Genomic DNA, 16,165 nt, shown 5'->3' on the forward strand with positions numbered 1-16,165 from the left:
GCTCTTGCCTGAGGGGGGAAAACAGAACAGAGTTACTGCTGCTCTTGTCTGAGGGGGGGAAAACAGAACAGAGTTACTGCTGCTCTTGTCTGAGGGGGGGAAAACAGAACAGAGTTACTGCTGCTCTTGTCTGAGGGGGGGAAAACAGAACAGAGTTACTGCTGCTCTTGTCTGAGGGGGGGAAAACAGAACAGAGTTACTGCTGCTCTTGTCTGAGGGGGGGAAAACAGAACAGAGTTACTGCTGCTCTTGTCTGAGGGGGGGAAAACAGAACAGAGTTACTGCTGCTCTTGTCTGAGGGGGGGGAAACAGAACCGAGTTACTGCTGCTCTTGCCTGAGGGGGGAAAACAGAACAGAGTTACTGCTGCTCTTGTCTGAGGGGGGGAAAACAGAACAGAGTTACTGCTGCTCTTGTCTGAGGGGGGGGAAACAGAACAGAGTTACTGCTGCTCTTGTCTGAGGGGGGAAAACAGAACAGAGTTACTGCTGCTCTTGCCTGAGGGGGGAAAACAGAACAGAGTTACTGCTGCTCTTGTCTGAGGGGGGGGAAACAGAACAGAGTTACTGCTGCTCTTGTCTGAGGGGGGAAAACAGAACCGAGTCACTGCTGCTCTTGTCTGAGGGGGGGAAAACAGAACAGAGTTACTGCTGCTCTTGTCTGAGGGGGGAATAACAGAACAGAGTTACTGCTGCTCTTGTCTGAGGGGGGGGAAACAGAACCGAGTTACTGCTGCTCTTGTCTGAGGGGGGGGAAACAGAACAGAGTTACTGCTGCTCTTGTCTGAGGGGGGGGGGGGGGAAACAGAACAGAGTTACTGCTGCTCTTGTCTGAGGGGGGGGGAACAGAACAGAGTTTCTGCTGCTCTTGTCTGAGGGGGGGGGACTGAACAGAGTTACTGCTGCTCTTGCCTGAGGGGGGAAACAACCGAGTTACTGCTGCTCTTGTCTGATGGGGGAAAACAGAACAGAGTTACTGCTGCTCTTGTCTGAGGGGGGAATAACAGAACAGAGTTACTGCTGCTCTTGTCTGAGGGGGGAAAACAGAACCGAGTTACTGCTGCTCTTGTCTGAGGGGGGGGGGGGGAAACAGAACAGAGTTACTGCTGCTCTTGTCTGAGGGGGGGGGGGAACAGAACAGAGTTACTGCTGCTCTTGTCTGAGGGGGGGGAAACAGAACAGAGTTACTGCTGCTCTTGTCTGAGGGGGGAAACAGAACAGAGTTACTGCTGCTCTTGTCTGAGGGGGGGGGAAACAGAACAGAGTTACTGCTGCTCTTGTCTGAGGGGGGGAAACAGAACAGAGTTACTGCTGCTCTTGTCTGAGGGGGGAAAACAGAACCGAGTTACTGCTGCTCTTGTCTGAGGGGGGGGGGGGGAAACAGAACAGAGTTACTGCTGCTCTTGTCTGAGGGGGGGGAAACAGAACAGAGTTACTGCTGCTCTTGTCTGAGGGGGGAAAACAGAACCGAGTTACTGCTGCTCTTGTCTGAGGGGGGGGGGGGAAACAGAACAGAGTTACTGCTGCTCTTGTCTGAGGGGGGGGAAACAGAACAGAGTTACTGCTGCTCTTGTCTGAGGGGGGGAAACAGAACAGAGTTACTGCTGCTCTTGTCTGAGGGGGGGAACAGAACAGAGTTACTGCTGCTCTTGTCTGAGGGGGGGGAAACAGAACAGAGTTACTGCTGCTCTTGTCTGAGGGGGGGGAAACAGAACAGAGTTACTGCTGCTCTTGCCTGAGGGGGGGGGAAACAGAACAGAGTTACTGCTGCTCTTGTCTGAGGGGGGGAAACAGAACAGAGTTACTGCTGCTCTTGTCTGAGGGGGGAAAACAGAACCGAGTTACTGCTGCTCTTGTCTGAGGGGGGGGGGGAAACAGAACAGAGTTACTGCTGCTCTTGTCTGAGGGGGGAATAACAGAACAGAGTTACTGCTGCTCTTGTCTGAGGGGGGAATAACAGAACAGAGTTACTGCTGCTCTTGTCTGAGGGGGGAATAACAGAACAGAGTTACTGCTGCTCTTGTCTGAGGGGGGGGGAAACAGAACCGAGTTACTGCTGCTCTTGTCTGAGGGGGGGGGAAACAGAACAGAGTTACTGCTGCTCTTGTCTGAGGGGGGGGGGGGAACAGAACAGAGTTACTGCTGCTCTTGTCTGAGGGGGGGAAACAGAACAGAGTTACTGCTGCTCTTGCCTGAGGGGGGAAAACAGAACAGAGTTTCTGCTGCTCTTGTCTGAGGGGGGAAACAGAACAGAGTTACTGCTGCTCTTGTCTGAGGGGGGAAAACAGAACCGAGTCACTGCTGCTCTTGTCTGAGGGGGGGGGGGGGGAACAGAGACTGTGAAAAGAACAGTGTGCGTCAGGTTTGGAGAAGTACAGAGCTGGGATGGGAGGAGGAGGGAGAAAGAGGGAGAAACCACTTTTCCAATCTTTTTGGCTCTACAACAAAGAACAAACACATATACATGATCAAATACAAATCTTAGAATCAACTATTAAAGACTTCCAGAACTCACTGGATTCTCCAATTACATTGAATGAACTACAGGACAAAATAAAAACCCTCCAACCCAAAAAGGACTATTGTGTGATGGTATCCTCAATGAAATGATCAAACATACAGACAATAATTTCCAATTGTCTGTACTAAAACATCATCCATAGCTCTGGCATCTTCCCCAATATTTGGAACCAAGGACTGATCAACCCAATCCATATAAGTGGAGCCAAATTTGACCCCAATAACTACAGTGGGATAGGTTTCAACAGCAACTTTGGGAATATCCTCTGCATTAACAGCAGACTCGTACATTTACTCAGTGAAAACAACGAACTGAGCAAATGTCAAATTGGCTTTCTACCAAATTACCATACAACAGACCACATACAGTTGAAGTCAGAAGTTTACATACACTTAGGTTGGAGTCATTAAAACAAATTTTTCAACCACTCCACAAATTTCTTGTTAACAAACTATAGTTTTGGCAAGTCGGTTAGGACATCTACTTTGTGCATAACACAAGTAATTTTTCCAACAAATGTTTACAAACAGATTATTTCACTTATAATTCACTGTATCACAATTCCAGTGGGTCAGAAGTTTACATACTGTGCATGTTACTGTTGACTGTGCCTTTAAACAGCTTGGAAAATTCCCGAAAATTATGTCATGGCTTTAGAAGCTTCTGATAGGCTAATTGACATAATTTGAGTCAATTGGAAGTATACTTGTGGATGTATTTCAAGGCCTACCTTCAAACTCAGTGCCTCTTTGCTTAGCATCTTGGGAAAATCAAAAGAAATCAGCCAAGACCTCAGAAAACAAATTGTAGACCTCCACAAATCTGGTTCATCCTTGGGAGCAATTTCCGAACACCTGAAGGTACCACGTTCATCTCTACAAACAATAGTACACAAGTATAAACACCATGGGACCACGCAGCCATCATTCCGCTCAGGAAGGAGACGCGTTCTGTCTCCTAGAACGTACTTTGGTGTGAAAAGTGTAAATCAATCCCAGAACAAAAGCAAAGGACCTTGTGAAGATGCTGGAGGAAACGGGTACAAAAGTATCTATATCCACAGTAAAACAAGTCCTATATCGACATAACCTGAAAGGCCGCTCAGCAAGGAAGAAGCCACTGCTCCAAAACCGCCATTAAAAAAAATCCAGACTACGGTTTGCAACTGCACATGGGGACAAAGATCGTACTTTTTGGAGAAATGTCCTCTGGTCTGATGAAACAAAAATACAACTGTTTGGCCATAATGACCATCGTTATGTTTGGAGGAAAAAGGAGGATGCTTGCAAGCCGAAGAACACCATCCCAACCGTGAAGCACGGGGTGGCAGCATCATGTTGTGGGGGTGCTTTGCTGCAGGAGGGACTGGTGCGCTTCACAAAATAGATGGCATCATGAGGCAGGAAAATTATGTGGATATATTGAAGCAACATCTCGAGACATCAGTCAGGATGTTAAAGCTTGGTCGCAAATGGGTCTTCCAAATGGACCCAAGCCTACTTCCAAAGTTGTGGCAAAATGGCTTAAGGACAACAAAGTCAAGGTATTGGAGTGGCCATCACAAAGCCCTGACCTCAATCCTATAGAAAATTTGTGGGCAGAAATGAAAAAGCGTGTCTGAGCAAGGAGGCCTACAAACCTGACTCAGTTACACCAGCTCTGTCAGGAGGAATGGGACAAAATTCACCCAACTTATTGTGGGAAGGCTACCTGAAACGTCTGACCCAAGTTAAACAATTTAAAGGCAATGCTACCAAATACTAATTGAGTGTATGTAAACTTCTGACCCACTGGGAATGTGATGAAAGAAATAAAAGCTGAAATAAATCATTCTGAGATTTCCCATTCTTGAAATAAAGTGGTGATCCTAACTGACCTACTTCAGGGAGTTTTTACTATGATTAAATACAATTTTGAAAAACTGAGTTTAAATGTATTTGGCTAAGGTGTATGTAAACTTCTGACTTCAACTGTATTCAACCTGCGAACCCTAATTGACAAACAAACCAAAACAAAGTCTTCTCATGCCTCATTGATTTCGAAAAAGCCTTTGACTCAATTTGGCATGAGGGTCTGTTATAGAAATTCATGGAAAGTGGTGTTGACGGAAAAACATACATTATAAAATCCATGTACACAAACAAGTGTGCGATTAAAATTAGCAAAAGAAAACTTTTATTTCCACAGGGCCGTGGGGTGAGACAGGGATGCAGCTTAAACCCCACCCTCCAACATATATATCAACGAATTCGCGAGGGCACTAGAACAGTCTGCAGCACCCGCCCCCACCTTACTAGAACCTGAAGTCAAATGTCTACGGTTTGCGGATGATCTGGTGCTTCTGTCCCCAACCAAGGAGGGCATACAGCAGAACCTAGATCTTCTGCACAGATTCAGCCACAATGGTGTTCCAAAAAAGTTCCAGTCGCCAGGACAACAAATACAAATTCCATCTTGACACCGTTACCTTAGAGCAAACACAAAACTATACATACCTCGACCTAAACCTCAGTGCCACAGGTAACTTCCACAAAGCTGTGAACGAGCTGAGAGACAAGGCAAGAAGGGCCTTCTATTCCATCAAAAGGACCACAAAATTTGACATACCAATAAGATCTGGCTAAAAATACTTGAATCAGTTATAGAACCCATTGCCCTTTATAGATGTGAGGTCTGGGGTCCGCTCACCAACCAAGAATTCACCAAATGGGACAAACACCAAATTCTGCATGCAGAGCAGAATTAGGCCGATACCCGCAAAATGATCTAAATCCTGAAAAGAGCCGTTCAATTCTACAACCACCTAAAATGAAGCGATTCCCAAACCTTCCATAACAAAGCCATTACCTACAGAGAGTTTAATCTAGAGACGAGTCTCTGTTCACAAACAGAGCCCCAGGACAGCAACACAATTAGACCCAACCAAATCACGATGAAACAAAAAGATAATTCCAATGTGTCAAGTAATTAACAAAAAAAACAGAGCAAACTAGAATGCTATTTGGTCCTAAACAAAGAGTACACAGTGACAGAATACCTGACCACTGTGACTGACCCCAAATTATGGAGATCTTTGACTATGTACAGACTCAGTGAGCATAGCCTTCCTATTGAGAAAGGCCGCCGTAGGCAGACCTGGCTCTCAAGAGAAGACCACCTATGTGCACACTGCCCACACAAGGAGGTTGAAACTGAGCTACACTTCCTAACCTCCTGCCAAATGTATGACCATATTAGAGACACATATTTCTCTCATTACACAGACCCACAAGGAATTTGAAAACAAATCCAATGTTGATAAACTCCCATATCTACTGGGTGAAATCCCAGTGTTCCATCACAGCAGCAAGATGTGTGACCTGTTGCCACAAGAAAAGGGCAATCAGTGAAGAACAAAACATTGTAAATACAACCTATATTTGTTTATTTATTTTTTGTTTTTGTACTTTAACTATTTACACATCGTTACAAATCATATTTTATGTCACATTCGCCTAATACATCAGGTGCAGACCTTACAGTGAAATGCTTACTTACAAGCCCTTAACCAACTATGTATGCAGTTAAGAAAATACAACAAAAAAAGTTAGAGATAAAAGTAACAAATAATTATTTATTTATTTACCGTTATTTTACCAGGTAAGTTGACTGAACACGTTCTCATTTGCAGCAACGACCTGGGGAATAGTTACAGGGGAGAGGAGGAGGATGAATGAGCCAATTGTAAACTGGGGATTATTAGGTGACCATGATGGTTTGAGGTTCAGATTGGGAATTTAGCCAGGACACCGGGGTTAACACCCCTACTCTTACGATAAGTGCCATGGGATCTTTAATGACCTCAGAGAGTCAGGACACCCGTTTAACGTCCCATCCGAAAGACGGCACCCTACACAGGGCAGTGTCCCCAATCACTGCCCTGGGGCATTGGGATATTTTTTAGACCAGAGGAAAGAGTGCCTCCTGCTGGCCCTCCAACACCACTTCCAGCAGCATCAGGTCTCCCATCCAGGGACTGACCAGGACCAACCCTGCTTAGCTTCAGAAGCAAGCATTAAAGAGCAGCAGTAAAATAACAATAGCGAGGCTATATACAGGGGGTACCGGTACAGAGGCTATATACAGGCGGTACCGGTGTCAAGGTAGTTGAAGTAATATGTACATGTAGGTAGAGTTATTAAAGTGAATATGCATAGATGATAGCAGAGAGTAGCAGCAGCGTAGAAGGGGGGCAATGCAAATAGTCTGGGTAGCCATTTTAATTAGATGTTCAGGAGTCTTATGGCTTGGGGGTAGAAGCTGTTTAAAAGCCTCTTAGACCTAGACTTGGCGCTCCGGTACCTCTTGCCATGCGGTAGCACAGAGAACATTCTATGACTAGGGTGGCTGGAGTCTTTGCCATTTTTTAGGGCCTTCCTCTGACATCTCCTGGTATAGAGGTCCTGGATGGCAGGAAGCTTGGCCCCGGTGATGTATTGGGCCGTACGCACTACCCTCTAATGCCTTGCGGCCCAGACCGAGCAGTTGCCATACCAGGCAGTGATGCAACCCGTCAGGATGCTCTCGATGGTGCAGCTGTAAAACCTTTTGAGGATCCGAGTACCCGTGCAAAATCTTTTCAGTCTCCTGAGGGAGAATAGGTTTTGTCGTTCCCTCTTCATGACTGTCTTGGTGTGCTTGGACCATGTTAGTTTGTTGGTGATATGGACACCAAGGAACTTGAAGCTCTCAACCTGCTCCACTACAGCCCCGTCGATGAGAATGGGGGCGTGCTTGGTCCTCCTTTTCCTGTAGTCCACAATCAACTCCTTTGTCTTGATCACATTGAGGGAGAGGTTGTTGTCCTTGCACCATATGGTCAGGTCTCTGACCTCCCTATAGGCTGTCTCATCGTTGTTAGTTATCAGGCCTACCACTGTTGTCATAGGCAAACTTAATGATGGTGTTGGAGTCATGCCTGGCCATGCAGTCATGAGTGAACAGGGAGTACAGGAGGGGACTGCGCACGCACCCCTGAGGGGCCCCTGTGTTGCGTATCAGCGTGGTGGATGCGTTGTTACTTACCCTTACCACCTGGGGGCGGCCTGTCAGGAAGTCCAGGACCCATTTGCTGAGGGAGGTGTTTAGTCCCAGGGTCCTTAGCTTAGTGATGAGCTTTCAGGGCACTATGGTGTTGAACGCTGAGCTGTAGTCAATGAATAGCATTCTCACATTGGTGTTCCTTTACCCCAGGTGGGAAAGGGTAGTATGGAGTGAATTAGAGATTGCATCATCTGTGGATCTGTTGGGGCAGTATGCAAATTGGAGTGGGTCTAGGGTTTCTGGGATGATGGTGTCGATGTGAGCCATAACCAGCCTTTCAAAGAACTTCATGGCTACAGACACGTGAGTGCTACGGGTTTCATTTAGGCAGGTTACCTTAGTCCCTGTGCCAAAGAACACTATGATGGTCTGCTTGAAACATGTTGGTATTACAGACTCACAGGGAGTGGTTGAAAATGTCAGTGAAGACACTTGCCAGTTGGTCAGCGCATGCTCGGAGTACACGTTGTGGTAATCCGTCTGGTCCTGCGGCCTTGTGAATGTTGACCTGTTTAATGTCGTTGTTCAGCCACGACTCGGTGAAACATATTATATTACAGTTTTCAAGGTCCCATTGGTAGGATATACATTCTCTTAGTTTGTCCCATTTATTTTCCATCGATTGAATGTTGGCTAGCACTACGGATGGTAAAGGCGGATTAGCCACTCGTTGTCTGATCCTCACTATGCTCCCCGATCTCCTTCCGCGAAATCTCTGTTTCTTCCTCCTGCGAATGACGTGGATGAGGGCCTGTTCGGGTGTTTGAGTATATCCTTCCCAGAAAAATGATTTGTCCAATTCGAGGTGCGTAATCGCTGTTCTGATGTCCAGAAACTCTTTTCGGTCATAAGAGACGGTAGCAGCAACATTATGTACAAAATAGCACGGTTGGTTAAAACGGCATCGGCGCCATCATACATATACAACACATATGTATACATACATACATACATATACTGTGTATATATATACATACATATATACATATACTATACACAATTTATACACAATATATATACACAACTTGTGAGTGTAATGCTTACTGTTTGTTTTTATTGTTTATTTGACTTTTGTTTATTATCTACTTCACTTGCTTTGGCAATGTTAACAAATGTTCCCATGCCAATAAAGCCCTTGGAGAGGGAGAGAGAGCCGTTTCCCTCTCTTTCAACACTTTTCGTGGGAGGGGGATATCTACACCACGGCTATCAACTCCCTTTCAACCGAACAGTCATGTATTTTTGAGCCGGCTTTGCAACTCTTATCCAGCGAAAAATAGCAAGATAAATATGGGGACGAAGCCTAAGGCCTGAAGCCCAATCGCAGTCTTATCCTGTTGATAAGTCCAAAACAACATTTCACATGGTAAGTATTTAGACCCCCAACACAAGGGATAATAGGTTTGTTTGGGAGAAGCGGCATGTGTAACAATGTCTTTAATCCCCCAGTGTGCTGATTTGAAAAGGGATAAACCTAGACAAAAGAGAGCTGGTGGGAAACGTCAGCCACAGTGGTCCACTGGCCAATTTATTCCTTCTACTCCTATCTGCCATTTTCTTACCTTCTATACTCTATTGAGAATCTGAAAAAGAGAGAACGTGTACTTTTCCCTCTGTCGTTTTGGAACGGAATGAAGTTGTCTTTAAATCTGCAGGAACGGATTTATGGCCTCTTAACGTGAGGCAGAGGGAGGGAGAGACTAAGCGGGCCTCCTCCAGCGCAGACAGGGAGACGGGCAGGAAGGGAGAGTGGCAGGCAGCAATGGAGGCAGACAGACAGGCACGCAGGCAGCATAATTAAATAAATAAGAAAGGTGATTACATTACTTTAATTTGGTGATCTCCATCATGGGGCAACATCGTAGATAGGGGCCACTGAGGCGGAGTTGTTGGTTTCAGTCTGTTCTGCTGGACTAGCCCAAACAAATTAATGTCGCTAGCTGAGGTTTTAGGAGGCAAATACTGTATTAAGAGTTTTGGATAGTCAGTGTTTAAAGGGGCCCCGGCCCTGTATCTCTAACTGTCCAAGTCAGTGCAACCTGCAGGCTGTAGACAACATAGCATCACAATCACCCTGTTATAAGACTATCTTTATGGTAAGGACTTTTTACAAGACTCCACAGGTTTTAATGAAGTCAAGTGTTCACCCCTTTCAAATACCAAGCAGCAGAAAACAATTCCCAATGAAAGAGAGCTTGGTGATAAAGAGACATGGTGAATAAACGAGGGAACTAACACACCGTCAGCAGTCAGGCCTAGAACAAGAATACAACACTGTTGTGAAGCAACACTGTAGGGCACATATGTCAGAGTCAAGGCCCGCGGGCCACATCCGGCCCGCGAGAAGGTTTTTTACGGCCCCTGGGATGATCTTGATTTATTATTAGAACCGGCCCGCAGACCGCAGCAAGCCGGCAGCCCGCAGATCTTTTACACGCACCAATACTACATTTCCCACAATGCAACGGTGACGCACCGAGCAGTAGGCTGCTTCATTTCAATATTTATTGGCACAGCAGTCGTCAGCATCACAGTAAAATTAACTTTCAGATACCCATCAAAAATGGCAAAACGGAAGGTGGACACTGAGAACCGGGGGTTTCAAACAAGGTGGGAGTCGGAGTATATGTTCACGGAGGTAGCTGGAAAACCTGTGTGTCTTCTGTGTGGAGAAAGTGTGGCGGTACTGAAAGAGTATAATCTGAGACGACATTATGAAACGAAACACGCGGACAAAAACAAGAATATGGACATGGAACAAAGGCTACAAAAGGCAGAGGAATTAAAACGAGGCCTCAAATCTCGACAGGCTCTGTTCAAAAAAGCCAAATCACAAGGCCAGGCTGCTGTCAAGGCCAGTTTTATTTTGGCAGAAGAGATCGCTAAATCAGCCCGGCCATTTACGGAGGGGGATTTCATCAAAAACTGCATGATTAAAGTTTGTGACGAAGTTTGCCCAGAAAAAAGGCAACTCTTTTTAAATGTGAGTCTGAGCAGAAACACCATTGCCGAGAGAGTAGACCAGTTGTCCATCAATCTAAAAGAGCAGCTTGTGAAAAAGGGAAAAGATTTCATTGCATATTCCTTGGCTGTGGATGAGAGCACCGACATTTCTGACATTGCCCAGTTGTCAATTTTCATCCGCGGAGTGGACTCCAGCCTAAGCGTGACAGAGGAGTTTTTGGCTTTACGTCCTATGCATGGCACAACTACGGGGCATGATTTGTATGAAGAGGTGTCAAGATGTGTAAATGAGATGGAGCTGCCTTGGGAAAAACTCGTGGGTTTGACAACCGACGGAGCACCTGCGATGTGTGGACACAGGAGCGGACTGGTGGCGAAGATACGGGAAAAGATGCAAGAGGAAAACGCGACAGGTGAGCTGACAGCTTATCATTGTATCATACACCAGGAAGCGTTGTGCGGTAAAGCCTTGAAAATGGAGCATGTAATGAGCATCATCACGCGCACAGTTAACTTTATCAGAGCCAAAGGTTTGAATCACCGCCAGTTCAAGGCATTTCTGACGGAGTTAGAAACGGAGCATGGTGATTTGCCTTATCACACAGAGGTGCGATGGCTAAGCCAGGGAAAGGTGCTTCAAAGATGTTTCGAGCTTCGTGAGGAGATTTGTCTGTTCTTGGACAGCAAAGGGAAAGACACAACACAACTCCGAGACGAAATGTTTCTGTGTGAAATGGCTTTTCTGTGTGACATTACGAGTCATCTGAATGCAATGAACTTGCAGCTGCAGGGTCGGGATCATGTCATCTCTGATATGTACAGTACAGTGAAGGCATTTAAAACCAAACTGACTCTGTGGGAGACGCAGATGCGGAAAGAAAATTTGAGCCACTTTCCCAGCTGCCAGACCATGAAAGAGAAGCTCTCTACCAGTGCGTTCCCGAGCGCACAGTTGGCTGATAAAATAGGTATGCTTGCCGCTGACTTTCGACGCCGATTTGCTGACTTTGAAGCACAAAAAAGCAGGTTGGAACTGCTCGGTAACCCATTTGCTGTTGACGTGGAAAGCTCACCACCAAACCTCCAAATGGAGTTGATTGACCTCCAATGCAATGATGCACTGAGGGCAAAATATGCGGCAGTGGGTGCTGCGGAGTTCGCCCGTTTCCTCCCCGACACAATGCCCCAGCTGCGCATCCAGGCTGCTCAAACGTTGTCTATGTTTGGCAGCACATACCTGTGTGAACAACTGTTTTCTTTGATGAACCTGAACAAAACATCACACAGAAGTCGACTTACTGCTGAACACCTCCACTCAATTCTGAGGATTTCCTCAGCTCAGAGCCTTACCCCGAACATTGATGAACTTGTGGAAAAGATGGGACACCACCAAGTATCACCCTCAACCTCAAACAAGTGAACATTACTGTGCAATCACATATTTAGAGTTTTTACTCAGTTCAAGTTTAAAAGTTAAAGTTTAATATTTGTTTTCACTGCATGTTACTTCTCCTTAAACAAAGTGTTGTTTTTGATTAATAGATTTTTGCACTTTATTTTATTGTATTTCAATCCAATTATATTTTAAAAATATTTCAGTTGAGTGGATGATAGAAAATTGCTATTATTGTTTTTTTCTTTGAAGTAAATTTAGCCCACTTTTGCTAAAATAGAAAATATAGGCTACTGATGGTGCCTTGAATACCGGTTTCTTTCATTTAATGTTCATGTTATGGGGATTTTTATATAAAGGAAATTTGTCTTTTGTGTCTGTTGAAAATTAAAGATTACTGACAGAGCCATAAGAAAATATTGCTTTATTTATCTGATCATATTGGAATATATTTGTTAGGTTTTCAGTAGGTTCAATTAGGTTCACTAGACTATATGCGTCATTTAAAATTTTTTCAATGAACATTCGAACAGTCCGGCCCTCGGCTTGTAGCTAAATTTTTTATTTGGCCCTCCGTCCATTTGACTTTGACACCCCTGCTGTAGGGGAACACTTATGCATACAAAGCCCTTCCTTTGGCAAATCCGACCACGATGCCATCTTGCTCCTACCGTCTTATAGGCAGAAACTCAAACAGGATGTACCAGTGACTAGAACCATTCAACACTGGTCTGACCAAGCGGAATCCACTCTTCAAGATTGTTATGTCACGCGGACTGGGATATGTTCCGGCCAGCCTCAGAGAACAACATTGATCTATGCTGACTCGGTGAATGAGTTTATTAGGAGGTGTATTGGAGATGTTGTACCCACTGAGACGATTAAAACCTGCCCTAACCAGAAACCGTGGATAGATGGCGGCATTCGCACAAAACTGAAAGCATGAACCACCGCATTTAGCCATGGAAAGAGGTCTGGGAGTATGGCTGAACATAAACAGTGTAGTTATTCCCTCCGCAAGGCCATCAAAGAAGCGAAATGCCGGTACAGGGACAAAGTGGAGTCATAATTCAAAGGCTCAGATACAAGACGTAGGTGGCAGGGTCTATAGGAAATCACGGACTACAAAACCAGTCACGTCACTTACACCGTCAGGCTTCCAGACAAACGAAACACCTTCTTTGTCTGCTTTGAGGATAATACAGTGCCACCGTCACGGCCCGCTAACAATCGCCATCACACTGCATACTGCCCTATCCCATCTGGACAAGAGGAATACCTATGTAAGAATGCTGTTCATTGACTACAGCTCAGCATTCAACACCATAGGACCCTCCAAGCTCATCATCAAGCTAGAGGCCCTGGATCTCAACCCTGCCCTGTGCAATTGGGTCATGGACTTTGACGGGCCGCCCCCAGGTGGTGAAGGTATGAAACAACATCTCCACTTCGCTGACCCTCAACACTGGGGCACCACAAGGGTGCTCAGCCCCCTCCTGTACTCCCTATTCACCCACGACTGCGTGACCATGCACGCCTCCAACTCAATCATCAAGTTTGCAGACAACACAACAGTAGTAGGCTTGATTACCAACAACGACGAGACGGACTACAGGGAGGAGGTGAGGGCCCTCGGAGTGTTGGGTCAGGAAAACAACCTCTCACTCAACGTCAACAAAACAAAGGAGATGATCGGGACTTCAGGAAACAGTAGAGGGAGCACCCCACTATCCACATCGAAGGGACAGCAGTGGAGAAGGTGGCAAGTTCCTCGGCGTACACATCACAGACAAATTTAAATAGTCCACCCACACACAGTGTGGCGAAGAAGGCGCAACAGCGCCTCTTCAAGCTCAGGAGGCTGAAGAAATGTGGCTTGTCACCTAAAACACACAGACTTTTACAGATGCACAATCGAGAGCATCCTGTCGGGCTGTATCACAGCTTGGTAAGGCAACTGGAGCGCCCACAACCGCAAGGCTCTCCAGAGGGTGGTGCGGTCTGCACAACGCATCACCGGGGGCAAACTATCTGCCCTCCATGACACCTACAGCACCCGATGTCACAGGAAGGCCAAAAAGATCATCAAGGACAACAACCACCCGAGCCTCTGCCTGTTCACCCCGCTATCATCCAGAAGGCGAGGTCAGTACAGGTGCATCAAAGCTGGGACCGAGAGACTGAAAAACAGCTTCTATCTCAAGGCCATCAGAACGCTAAACAGCCATCACTAACTCAGAGGCTGCTGCCTACATTTAGACCCAATCACTGGACACTTTAATAAATGGATCACTAGTCACTTTAAACAAAGCCACTTTAAATAATGTTTACGTATCTTACATTACTCATATATGTATATAGTGTATTTTATACCATCTATTGCACCTTGCCTATGCCGCTCGGCCATCGCTCATCCATATATTTATGTGTACATATTCTCATTTGTCATTTAGATTTGTGTGTATTAAGTAGTTGTTGGGAATTGTTAGATTACTTGTTAGATATTACTGCACTGTAGGAACTAGAAGCACAAGCATTTTTCTACACTCGCATTAACATCTGCTAACCATGTGTATGTGACCAATAAAATAAAATAGATGGAGGGGGATTCTGGCATAGCATCACCATGCTCCATGCTTATTCCGGAGCCTATTCTGGGGTTCAGCAGCATTCTTTGTGAGCCAGGCTGAATGTTTCAGCTGGTTTGGGGCATTCTGGCATCGACAAGGGGCTGTCGGATGCAATCAGCACACTTCCTTTTAGAATGCAAGCCAACCCAAATAAGGAGGCCAACCATGTATCCAACATAATTCACGTCTCTCTCTCTCTTCGCCCTCCTCCCTCTCTCTCTGTACTGCCTGAGACTGTTATGGTGCTTAAATATGTGTGTTAATTTTTCCTTCGCCCACCTAGGGTTGTTTTGGACTTTCGTGAACGAACTACGACCCTCCAGTGTACCAGCCACTTAGATTGGAATGGCCTGGTCATGCCTCTCAGAGGGCCTGTAAATTGGGCCCTGGTATTGGCTGGCATCACATTGCTGCAGTGCCACCGGGGTGAATATAATCCCCGTGTGCCAGCCTCCCTGTCCAGGATGAGATGTTCCTAATGGGATTTGTGATGCTGCTGTTGACTGACAGGAGAGGGGGCACCAACCATGGGAAGGGAACCAAAGGGGCTTTAGCTAGCTAAACATCTCAAACAAACCAAAGCTGAATTCTGGATGTCACTTTTTTGAAAACATTTTTGGATAATGGGGTTTGCATGAAACACTAAATGAAGAGCTCTCCGGCAGGGTTATTTGAAAACACAATTACCACTGTGAAGCGGTTTGACCAAGTATTAGAAAATGGAGATACAGTGATAATTTACATGGTACCTCTGAAAATGTTGTATGGTGTTTGTATGCTGAAAATTCCTATAGATTTGATCGTCATCATCACCCCCACCATCATCACCATCATTCTCTACCTCATTTTGTCCTAGGGGATGCCATAGCCAAGCTGACAGATGTTGGGATGCCGGTGGCCCCCCTTGTGGACGGACGCAAGACAGTGTTCAGTAACAGGACAGGCATGGTGAAGGCCGCCCGCATGCTCCTCTCCTCCGTCACCAAAGTCCTGGTCCTCGCAGACCGCATCGTCATCAAACAGATCATCGCCTCACGCAACAAAGTAGGTACCGATTCCAACCACACAGTGGGATGCATGCACACCATAGACACAATATACATTTCGATTTAGGGCCATAGATGCACACAGACACACAGAACAAAGTAGAGACACACATGCAAGCAGCTGTGCACACACACACACACACACACCCACCAGTGGCAGTCTGTGCCATTTTAAGATGAGGCAGGACAATTATTATGATTTTGTTTATGAGCATGGCTCATCATTTCCATTACAGCATATTGGATGACTGTCATTCATATTCCATTCACCCAGCTTAATGTAAGATCAATAGGTTTAGGCTACTACATGAGTGACGTGTTCCCTATACCCATCACGAGGTTGCTACAATCTAGCCTATCGAGAGAGAGAGAAATTTGAGTCAAGAGAAATTTGAGCAATCAAGGTGACAGACATTGACACATTCAATACCTCCATGCACAATCTTGCCTGCATCTAGCTAATCGAGGGTGTAATCATTAGTCGACCGTTGCAAACAAAACTTTCTATTGGACAACTTCAGGTATGTTTAA

At 45.7% G+C, this 16,165-nt stretch overlaps 1 protein-coding gene across 2 annotated transcripts in view; it reads left to right on the forward strand.

Annotated features, from left to right (window-relative positions):
- The window catches only part of LOC129820204 (alpha-catulin-like), a 141,268-nt gene that overhangs the window by 78,665 nt on the left and 46,438 nt on the right, over positions 1-16,165 (forward strand). For both annotated transcript variants that reach the window (XM_055877205.1, XM_055877206.1), the window contains exon 3: positions 15,445-15,632. In XM_055877205.1, the coding sequence (XP_055733180.1) occupies positions 15,445-15,632 (188 nt within the window). The remainder of the gene's footprint in view (positions 1-15,444; positions 15,633-16,165) is intronic.

Source organism: Salvelinus fontinalis, chromosome 22 (genome assembly GCF_029448725.1).
Source record: "Salvelinus fontinalis isolate EN_2023a chromosome 22, ASM2944872v1, whole genome shotgun sequence".
NCBI classification, from domain to species: Eukaryota; Metazoa; Chordata; class Actinopteri; order Salmoniformes; family Salmonidae; genus Salvelinus; species Salvelinus fontinalis.